Genomic DNA, 11,023 nt, shown 5'->3' with positions numbered 1-11,023 from the left:
TTCTATGTTTTTTTAGCCGTTACTATCCCACTTCTCCCTTTAATCTGTCCCATTTCTCACCACAAGAACAATTAAAATGTGTTGTGAAGTACAAAACTGTAACTTTTATCCTGGGTGTGAACAACTGTATCAAGCCTTAAACTTAATTTAAATATTAGAGGACTTTGGGATTTTTAAAACGTAAATTACTCGTCTCACTTCTCACCATCCTCCCCTACTTAAAATGTGTACACGAGGAGTACTTAAGCACAGGTACCAACTGCCCCATCTCTAACATGGGAGCCGATATTCGTTGATACCATATCATGTTATTACTTTTTCATAAACTATATCTAATTAGATTCTTTCGAGAGTAATATGCATTGCGTTAAATTAGAGTCGGTAAATCTTACTTTAAAAAGCTGTTTATTAAATCAACTCTTATGTATTTAAGATTACTATTCACTGTAAAAACCGAACGTGATAAAAACAAAAACAAACAAAATAAAGAATAAGTAAAAAAAAAAAAAAAACAAACTGAAAAACTGAATCGATCGTAAAAACAATCAACATAAGTATTTGGTCTCGTTAAATAAACATATGTACCTCCCTGCATAAGCACACGGTTGTATAGATGCTTACAGTAAATGTATGAATAAATATAAAATAGATATCCAGCTAAATAAAATTATATTTAAAATAATATTAACAAAAAAATTTCTGGACTAATAAATATTTAAAAATTATTTATAATAGCTAATAACACTTTGAGTCTCGCTTAAAAAAAAACTTATTGATTTGTAAGATTCGGGTTTCGTTACTTTCATAATTATCAAAAATTGAAAGGAAAAAAAAAATTAACCAAGAATATCGATTATTATTACGAAAATTATAATGCTTTATGCAACAACAATAAGGCATTTATTCTTGCTTCTTGATGCATAGCAAAGTTTTTTTACGTGAACCACCTTTAACGCGTAAAGATAGCCAATTGTCCTTTTGTGTTATGTTAATGGCGGAGATCAATTCATCAAAGTGACTGCCGTAAAATGTTTCTAAAACAAATGTTTGAACTTTAATAAAAGTGTCGACAAAAAAAAATACTATTATTTATAATAAAGCTAAAAATATTTGCAAAATTATATCTACCAGAAGTAACTTGAGACAAAGTTGAGTTGCTTGAAAGAATGACAGTGTTGTTTGACTCCTCTCCTTTCTTAGAGCTCGACGGTTGACAAGAAATTAATAGAAGAGCATTATTCATCTCACTAAACGCAGGCAAAGAGTGAATATCATTAATATCTTCAAGTGAGAACATCAGTCGGTCTTGTTCAAACCATCGAGAAAAGTATTGGAAATCAACAAGTAACTGCTGACTACCAAACCAACTAAAAAAAAGTAACTGTCAAAGATTATCACCTATTTTTATAATCTTCTATGAATGGTCTCTAAGCTAGTTTCACTAGACAAACAGCTCTCAAACGAAGATGCAAATAAAAATGAAAAAGAAATTTAAAAACAATGAAACGACCTAGGAAATTATTCACATGTGAAAAAAATTAACCAGCTTTGAATGAACAAAGCGTTTCTTCCTATAGCTAAAGTTTAGCAGAAGCCAGTAAAAATTATTTAAAAAAAAAACCTAATTAAATAAACACAAAACGTAATTTAAAAAAGTGGCACTACCTGAACTTGATCTCCTTAAGTAGAATGTGATCCATCCATGATTTAATAAACTTGCTTACACAGCCACATATAACTTTAATGCTCTGTTCTTTCAGCAAGCAGTGCAAATTTTCAACAACTGGAGCAAGAACAAGTTCCGTGACCAGCTTAATATACTTGTTGGGCTCATATGCTTGTAAAGCTGAATGTTTATAAGAAAAATAATTCTAAAAAATATTCTACAACAATAGACTAAAAAAAAGCAGATCGTAGCAATCCAGACTATCAAAGTTTATCATCAAAATTACCAATCATTAAATTCAGAAATAAAAGTAAACTCTCACACGATCCTCTTCTTTTCCAAACTTTTCCAAGAGGCATATGCTGTTCCCATGCAGCTTTTGCTCGCCTACTTATGGCATCATTCAACATTTTATAACTTTCATCTTCAAATGACTAAACAGTAAGTAGAGATGACAAGGATAATTTGATTTGACTAATTTTAAAATAATTCAGAGGAATATTTATTAGAATTTGAATTAAATACTTGCCAAAAACTTGTAATTCTTGCTGTATTATCACTACAAATGCATAAAGTATTAACAAAATTCTTCTACAATAGTATGATATACCTTTAAACTATCAAGTGTTGCAAAAAGCTTTACAAATGGAACACAATCAGAGTATTCATCTTTTAATCCCAATTCCTTCAAAACAATAATCATATTTTGAAAACATGACAACACACTTTGAACATCTAGTACTGCTACAACAAAAAATGGACCCCATGATCCTGAGCTAAGGTACTGTTGCCTCTTATTATGAAAGCATAGATAGAGAAATGTACACACAGTCAACCATGGTGATAAAATATTGTCAACTATCCAAATTGAAGAGACTTGGCTTGGAATAAGAGTAATAATGTTGTAATACGATTCAATACTTTGTTGAGTTAATAGAAGATTCAGCACAGTTTTGCTGGAGGGTTTTTTCTCTGTATATCGAAAATGATCTTTAATGAAAATTGACATGCTTTTGCAAACATCTAAAAAAAAAAAAAAAGTATTATATTTCATTTACTTATTAATATATATATATATATATTTCTTTGAAAATGAACAAAAAAGCAACCAAAAAAACATACTTGAATCCCAGATCTGCGAATTATGAAAACTAGAGATACCAAGGATTGCTTCTTTTAGAAAGTTTAGGTAAGCAGAACTAGGAGCTACAAAATAATTACTTTCATTATCATCATAAAAAAGATATGAACTGTACAAAAATTTTTATCATGATCAAGATTATCATAAAAAAGATATGAACTATATATATATATATATATATATATATATATATATATATATATATATATATATATATATATATATATATATATATATATATATATATATACATACATACATATTTGATATATAACTATAGAATAAAAGGCATAAAAGAGGAAAACATTTACCACTTTCAATTTCTTTAAATAACCTTAGCACATTTGCAGCTTCTTTAATAAAAGTGTAGTTATTCAACCTCTTTGTAAAACCCATTTCAACACATGAGAATATGTAATAATCTCTGAATGATTGTCCGAGTTGTAACCATAATGTACTCATATAAAGATTCGTTAAGTTTTCTTTCTCAATAGGTCCTATATTTGTGTCCCAGAATATATTTTTAGATGTTTGAAAATTACTCAAGTTCTTTAACAACAAATTTAAATCTCCTTTTAAAATACTAGAATTTGTTTCTTTTATATCTTGGAATAGCAGAGAAGTAAACACATTCTCTTTTTCCATTATGATTTTGTAAATTTGTTTCAAATCATTTGTGGAAGCTCCAGTTAGAAGCCTGCTATTAACAAATGTTTTATGTTCTAAGTCTGTAGACTGAAATATATTATAGTTGGTATTGACTAATGGCTGCTTATTTGATATACTAACCAGTTCATTAAGAATTACAGATTTTATTTCTCTGGCTCTTATCACTGCTAAAGTTTGAACATACTCACTTACACTATAAACTGGACAATTTATTGGACTAAATGAAACGCACTGCTTTTGTGGCAACCAGGTAGCAATATTCTTAAAAGTAAATATTTTATTAGTGACTAAGTCATTGTTAAAATCAGATAACAACGATGTAAGATTGTTGAAGCGGTAAATCAATATAGATGTGGATAAACTGGCCAACTTGCTTTTTGTTAAATAACTTTGATTTTTTGCTAATGCTTGGTACAAAAAGTTTAAAGTATGGAGAATAGTTCTAATTTTTTCTGTGATAGATGAAGCAATATTGAAAACAAATATTTTTTCAATAGATTGAAAATAAGCAGTCTTATCACTAAAAGTGGACTTAATCATTTGAGAGAATAAACCTAGTTGTAAAAATTTTTCTGTTGAACTATCAAACAAGTGACATAATGTTTCAACTACTGACTGTAACTCTTTTAACATGCTCTCATGTAAATCATTTGATGAAATATTTTTTTGAAAAGATTCCATAATGTCAATTTTACTGTTTATTTCACTTTCAAGTGTATATATAAGCATATGAAACTTAATTATAAATCTCAGCATGACTAGACATTCTTTAGTTCTTATCATCTGGTTTAACTCAGGCAACAAACTGATATACCGACGGTAGCAAACACAATGAGAAAGTGCATTATTTGTTTGTGAAGCTTTAAGAATAATATACTTCTGATGAACACTTTGTAAAGTTATAGAATTCAACTGCTCTCTTTCCTGGAAAATGCTTGGCTTTGCTGAGCAGTGATTAGATTTAGGAAAGATTGTTGCTGATCCCTGGGTGAGTATTGGTCTAGCAGCTTTTGGTTCTTCATGATTGATCATAATAAGTTAACTTTTATGATCTAAAAATTAATAAGATTATTGCTATTTGAAAAATAAATTTAAATTAACAACAAAGGAAGATGTTGATGTTAAGATTAAAATTTAGTATATATAAAAATAAATCTGATTCATGTTTATAACATTAAATAATAACCTTAAGTATTATAAGAGGTCAAGTATTATAAGGAGCAGAATAATTGAAAGAAATTTAGAAAAGAATCAGAAGAAAATGGCATTGAGATTTGATTTTTATATTCAACTTGGTATGAGGTTAAAAGTTTAGCAAATAAAGAAAATACACATTTTATAGAGAATATTAACAACCATTTTCTTGTTCTTTTAATTCAACAGTATGTGTTTATATGAATTATTAAATTTTTATGAAATTTAAACTTCATTCAATTGTCTGAAATAAATAGAAAACTAACTTAAAAAGACTTTTAAAAAAGCATAATACAATCCATAGTGCAAATACAAAGTATTCAGGTTTTATTTGTCACCAATACTTAAAAACAAACAATAAAAAAAAAACAAGTTACTTTAAGAATATGAAGAAAAAACCAAAAAATAATCAAATAATCTTTTTTTATCAAAAAAAAAAAAAAAAAAACAAAAAAAAAATAAAAAAAAAACTGCCTTTTAAATGTCAATAACTTACATTAGCTTTATAGAATTCATTTAAATTCTTAATGTGAAATATAATGAAAAAGATAGTTAATGTAATTAGGGCATTTTTTTAAATAACCAAATACTACTTAAAGCATCCCACATCATTTTTACTTTTTAAATATATAAATATAGAATATATATTTATAATTTTTTTAAAACGTGTATCATTAAAGAAAGCCTAACCACACTTATTTAAACTTAACATTTAACAAATATTAACTACTTAAACTACAACTTTTTACTAATGCTTTAAGAACCTGGTTCTTAAAACATTTGTAAAAAGTTCTTGAAACATCAGTAGAAAGATGTATTATTTTACATCAACATCTTGATTTTTAGTAAAAGTTGTATCAAATGTACATCACACACCTCTTATATTTTACATCAATAACACCAAAAAAAGCTTTATTTTGTGTATAATTTTTATTTACTACAAGGTTGCAGTTATGTTACAAATTTAGTTGCTAGATAAGCATAAAATCTATTTCCAAAACAGAAAAATCACCTTACTTTCTTATTTACTCATATATCTTAGTATTCAGTAATTATCATATGAAGTAAATGTCATGTTATATGATTTATGTATGTGTAAAAAAGCATATCGTTTTTTCTATTGTTTTGTTCTCAATAAGCCTATATCATTAAGCTAATATAATAATGCAATAGACACATTATTAATCTATTATACTGCTTTGTTTTTAGCTACAGTTTGAAAAAGGCTTCTTTTAATACATGAAATTCAACAGGACAAAATATTTTAGGTCAGCTTATGAATATTCAGAAAAATCAAATAACAACTTCTGTTGATATTTTCAGAACATATAACTATTACTTGAGCAAAATTAAATTTACTGGTGCTCACAATGTTTATTCAAGTGTTGAATGAAGTTGCCAGAAAATTTATCTGCTAAAAATTTAACATAACCTTGCAGGAAAAATTGATTCTTCTATATTCCATTAGTGATGGTTTGGTGAAGGTGCAAAAACCAAAACATTCTCTTTTTAAAATACACTATCAGTAAAAGGCAAATATTTACTATTTTGTATGTTTGCTATGGAACTAGATGAGACTGTGAAATGTACTTATGTGAGATACATCTTTGAAGGCAGCTTTGATTGCAGCTTTGAAGGCAGCTTTGATCATTCACTGAAAAGAAAGGTATTAAATAGAAAAATATATATGGTGTTTGTACTGATGGGGATCTTTTAATGGTTGACCAGATTTAACCCCTAATTCAATTGAATTGGACCTTACTAAAAGAACATTAGTTTTTTTTAAAGAACTACATTTACACTACTAAAGGATTATTTGCTTAACTAAAATTTAAAAAATCTTTGATTCCAATTTTATGAAAACTTTTCTACCACTTTTTTTTTCATGGGATCAATCACAAGAGTTTTATGTTAATATGAAAAGCTAAGTTGTAAAATAAAACAAAGAATCTTTTGGAGTTTAGGAAAGAATTTAAAGTGTGATGAAGAATTTAACATAAACAGAAGGGTATTTCATGCTAAATAGCCACACATGGTTAACCTCGGATTTTGATAAAGCTTGTGGTGGTGTATATCAATGAAATAAGCAAATCTTGAAAAATTCAGCTCAATATCTTTTGTGGTTCTTGAGAATGGCTAGTTAAAAAAGGGGCTATTTTACAAAATCTACCCTTAAACAAAAGCTACTTTTTATTCATTTTATGAAGTTAAGAACTTTTCAACCAATTGTTTATAAACCTCAATTTTTGTAATCTAGTAAGTACTCTGTTGAAACTTTTAAATGAGCAAAAAATTGAAAATCTGACCTAAGATTTTTCTATATTGGCAAAACTCCCACTAGTTTTTTGGCTTTTTCTAATGGAGCATACTTAGATTAATGTGTACAATAAACTTTAAGAAAAAAAATTGATAAAATCATAGGCAACATATCATTTAAATCAGAAACATAATTTTATAAAATCTGGATGGGGCTTTTTTTGATGACACACAAGTTCCTTAAATTATTCAAAATGTCTATCCAGCATCATCTAATTTAATTTTTAACATTTTAGAGTCTAGTTTGCACTTTGAAATTATATAAACCTACAAATTAGCAAGGAAAATTTCAAGTTAGCCTGCCATTATAGAAAAATCTCACATCACATTTTCATGTCTCAATTGTTGTAGTAGGAAAACATAATTGTAGCAGGAAAATATGTTTTTGTAGTCAAATGTGTAATTGTATTAGATTTTCCAAAGTAATTCTATTAAGCATCTATAAATTTACAAGCTATAACAGCAATTGTTTGCAATTGTATAGTAAACAGTGAATGTTAATGGCTTAAAGCTATCAGAAAAATTAAAAGAAGTATTGGAACAGGGTTTGTGGCCAAATATTTATATAAAATTTCCTGACTTTTTCCTGACTTTTCCCTGACTTTTTTCAAATGAATTTCCCTGACCATTTTCAAGATTTGCAATGGTTTTTATAAAATGTTTAAAATTACTACTGTAATGAAATGCTAAAATTATACATGCTTTGAATGACAAAACTTATAAAACTTAGCTATTAATTAAGTTGGATGTTAGTATGGATTTTATTATACATACTAGTATGGATCTTATTATTAAGGATGACTAAGAATGAACACTAAGAAGTTTCAGATGATCTTCAAGAAAAATTTAAATATTATGCACATAAAATTTAGTTTCAGATAATCTTCAAGAAAACCTAAATATTATGCACATAAAATATTTTATAAATCATCTTTCACTAACACAAAGATAAACTGAAATATCTATGTAAATATCTTTCAACATCTTGTGCAATATATGTCTATAACAGAGACTACTTTGGGTTAGTTGTTTGTTATCACTATTTGTAGCTGTGCCTTTGCTAATTCAACAATTCCCTGACTTTTCCCTGACTATCTGAAGAAAAAATAAAAACTCCCTGACTTTTCCAGGTTTTCCATGACTTTAGCCAAAATTGGCTAATTTTCCAGGTTTTTCAGGTTTTCCAGGTACAGTACGAACCATGTGGAGCACTAACACAAAAGCTGGTCTGTTTTTAAATTAACTAGCTATCATTTTTATAATGAAGCAGTGCTACAAACAACGAATGGAAGACTTGAAAAATAATGTGCCAAAGTTGCAAAATATTCAAGAAAAAATTCTTAAGTCAAAAATATCTGTAATAAAGATTTATCATTTGTCAGTTTTCTTGTAAAAAAAAAAACAAAAAAAAAAAAAAAAAACGATGGTCATCTCTACCATCAAGTGTGATTCTGCAGCTGTATGTAACAAACACTTTGAATGTTTGTATTAACTAGTTTATAGCATTAGTCATGATATTAAAAGTTTTTGCAGTGCAAAATGTTAGCTTTTAATTATCAATAAAACAAACAAAGTAAAAATTTTCTTGAAAGCTCTTTAATTTTACTAATCTATATTAATTTGAGTCTATAGTATAAATGATAAACATAACTGTAAGAGATTATTAGCCAGCATCATTTAAGGCAAATCATAATTTTTGATGGTGTAAAGCAGCTTTGTTCATTTTACAACTTGTATATACAAATGCTATAAACATTTTTTAAAATTTGGTAATATTATTAGAATGCATACCCAAACCATTTCCACTGCTCCAATCAATATTTTATCGATTAAATATGTTGACAACACATATACATTATTTCAATGTCCTCTATAAATTCTACTTAGTTATAAAAAAAAATATGTAGTAAATATTATACTGTATTATAAAAAGATTAGATGTAAATAATTTTCTTGCTGTAGACAATTGAAATAAAGATACCAATTCGGACCGTAACGAACAAATAAAGTTGACTTAACAACCGTCGTTTCAAGCCATAGTTTTGCGAACTTAACTGAAGGCATTTTCAACTCGCAAAATATACATAAAACCATGGCCGCCGAGAGGGGGGTGGGTTGGACGGGGAAGATTCCCGGGGTCCCGTGTGTGTACAAACAAATTTTTAAAAATAATTTTCAAAAGATTTAATCAGTTTTGACTTTTAAAAGATTTAAATAACTTTTATTTTTAATTTTCAATGCCCAGAGCACGCTTCTTTTGGTCCTGGGTATATAATTGATCATAATGGGGCCTAAAATTTCTCTCGGCTGCTATGCATATAACAGGGTTCTGAATTTTTAAAAAGTTAACTTTCGTAAGTGAAATTTAAAAATGATTTTGTTCTATTAAGTCTATTTCCAATTGAGAGAATCAAATAAAATGATAAGCAAATACATATAATTATCCAGGAGTTTTCTATATGGGAGGAGGGGGGAGAGAGAGGAGGGGGGAAGAGGGGAGGGAAGGGGAGGGAAGGGGAGGGAAGGGGAGGGAGGGTAATGTAAGGAATTTCCATTCAGCATCGTTTATATACTGGTATTTGAATTTAAAGATACTAAAAATTATCGGCAAAATATAACTGATTTTTTTGGTATTTGTTATTCAAAGATTTTTCAGTTACTCGTCACGGTCGTTTGGTAGCGCTGTTACTGTACGCATGCGCAAACTTTACGGAAAAAAATTAATGTTTTCAAAATGGTTACGGTCCTTAGCAACGAACGTAATTTTCCTCTGAAAACCAAATAATTACATAATCTCCAATATAAATAAATTTTTTTGTTGCTATTTTAATTTAAATTAGTTTAACGATAACCCAGTTGTGTACTAAAACACTTGAAACAAGAAAAGGAACATCTAAACGTTCGTTAACATTTCGCGAGGTTAGAATTATTTTGTTTTATCTCCAATTTTAAAAGTTGGGAGAAAATGAGTTATTAATTTTAGTTAGAAATAATAACTTTTAAAATACGCATTATTTTATAAATTTTTTTCTAAATAATTTGCTTGAACAAAAATTATTTAAAGCATGAGTTATTATTTCTTTAAAAATAAAAGCTAAAACTTTAAACAATTTTTACTTTTAGAAAAAATCAAAATTTTTCTCCCAACGTTTAAACTTGGAGATACAAAATAATTCTAACCTCGCGATTTGTTGTTGAGAAAGATGGCCGGTTAACTACACGTGATTTGTTTACATTTTTTGGACCCTACGTTCTAGGTTTTTAATCGTGGAAATATAGCCATATTTCTTGAAAAAGTTTGATGAGACCTTCTTCTATTTATTTCTTATGGCTGTTCTTAGCATTCAATTTTTTTTAATGCACAAAAAAGGCTCTTTTCTGCATTACCTTTTTGATCATTATAACTACATTTTATTTGCCTTTAGGAGAGACAAATAAAAGAAAAAAGGAACTATATATTATTTAGAAATGTAAAATGTTGTTTCCAAAAGTGTTTTTAACTATGACAATTTTCGTTTTTTTTCTTTCTTTTTCGTAATTCCGGAATTAACACCCTACTTTTAGGATTAGTTTTTTGATGGTGAAATTTTAGGATACTTTTTAACCGCTTTTTTGGACAAGGGATAGGTTGATAAATACGCTTTAAATTGTTGAATTAAAGATAAATTGATTCTCCACTTTTTTCGCCATACAATCCAAAGCCAGCGTCGAATTTTTTCAAAAAATGGAATGGCGTGATCTTCCAACATGTGTAACTTCGGAGACACTAGAGCCTCAGGCCAAGTTGTACTATAAAAATGCATCAATTCTACAGTATTTCTTTCTAAAGAATAAGTGATCGCTACATGAATTATGTTGTGCTTATAACCCCAGCTTTATAAGTTAAACCATTATAAATCATCAACATTATCTTGCTGGAGATTGTTGTAGTTTCAGTATACTCTTCAACCTAGATAACTATAAACACAATGAAAAGCGCTTTGAGAAACTCATTAAAAGCAGAAAGAAAATGAAAAAAAAATCAAATAAAACATTTT

At 28.0% G+C, this 11,023-nt stretch overlaps 1 protein-coding gene across 5 annotated transcripts; it reads right to left on the bottom strand.

Moving 5' to 3' along the window:
• Positions 1 to 839: 839 nt before the first annotated feature.
• LOC145180256 (uncharacterized) lies at positions 840 to 9,038 on the bottom strand. Of its 5 annotated transcripts, none has more exons than XM_090080958.1 (9): positions 8,778 to 9,038; positions 6,215 to 6,324; positions 3,119 to 4,528; positions 2,789 to 2,872; positions 2,277 to 2,689; positions 1,989 to 2,100; positions 1,666 to 1,846; positions 1,129 to 1,367; positions 840 to 1,034 (listed from the first exon to the last, which is right to left on the bottom strand). In XM_090080958.1, exons 3-9 carry the CDS (start codon positions 4,506 to 4,508, stop codon positions 901 to 903), a joined length of 2,553 nt encoding a protein of 850 aa, XP_089937084.1. In that variant the 5' UTR covers positions 4,509 to 4,528; positions 6,215 to 6,324; positions 8,778 to 9,038; the 3' UTR covers positions 840 to 900. The 5 variants fall into 5 exon arrangements, with proteins under 5 accessions (XP_089937084.1, XP_089937086.1, XP_089937083.1 ...); XM_090080960.1 differs by having other exon boundaries at positions 8,906 to 9,038; XM_090080957.1 differs by having other exon boundaries at positions 6,103 to 6,324; positions 8,778 to 8,975.
• Positions 9,039 to 11,023: the final 1,985 nt, after the last annotated feature.

Source organism: Hydra viridissima, unplaced genomic scaffold (genome assembly GCF_058129835.1).
Source record: "Hydra viridissima isolate aposymbiotic clone 2 unplaced genomic scaffold, HvirCarnegie_v1 scaffold_3, whole genome shotgun sequence".
NCBI classification, from domain to species: Eukaryota; Metazoa; Cnidaria; class Hydrozoa; order Anthoathecata; family Hydridae; genus Hydra; species Hydra viridissima.
Note: the sequence above shows the minus strand (reverse complement) of the source record. Positions and strands in the feature narration are given on the sequence as shown.

Excerpts from the sequence above, each read along its gene's own strand:
- LOC145180256 (XM_090080958.1), bottom strand. The coding sequence starts at position 4,508 with ATGATCAATCATGAAGAACCAAAAGCTGCTAGACCAATACTCACCCAG. Across the intron at positions 2,101-2,276 it reads CAACACTTGATAGTTTAAAG|TCATTTGAAGATGAAAGTTA; the intron begins GTATATCATACT and ends CTTACTGTTTAG. Across the intron at positions 1,368-1,665 it reads CTTAAGGAGATCAAGTTCAG|TTGGTTTGGTAGTCAGCAGT; the intron begins GTAGTGCCACTT and ends ACTTTTTTTTAG.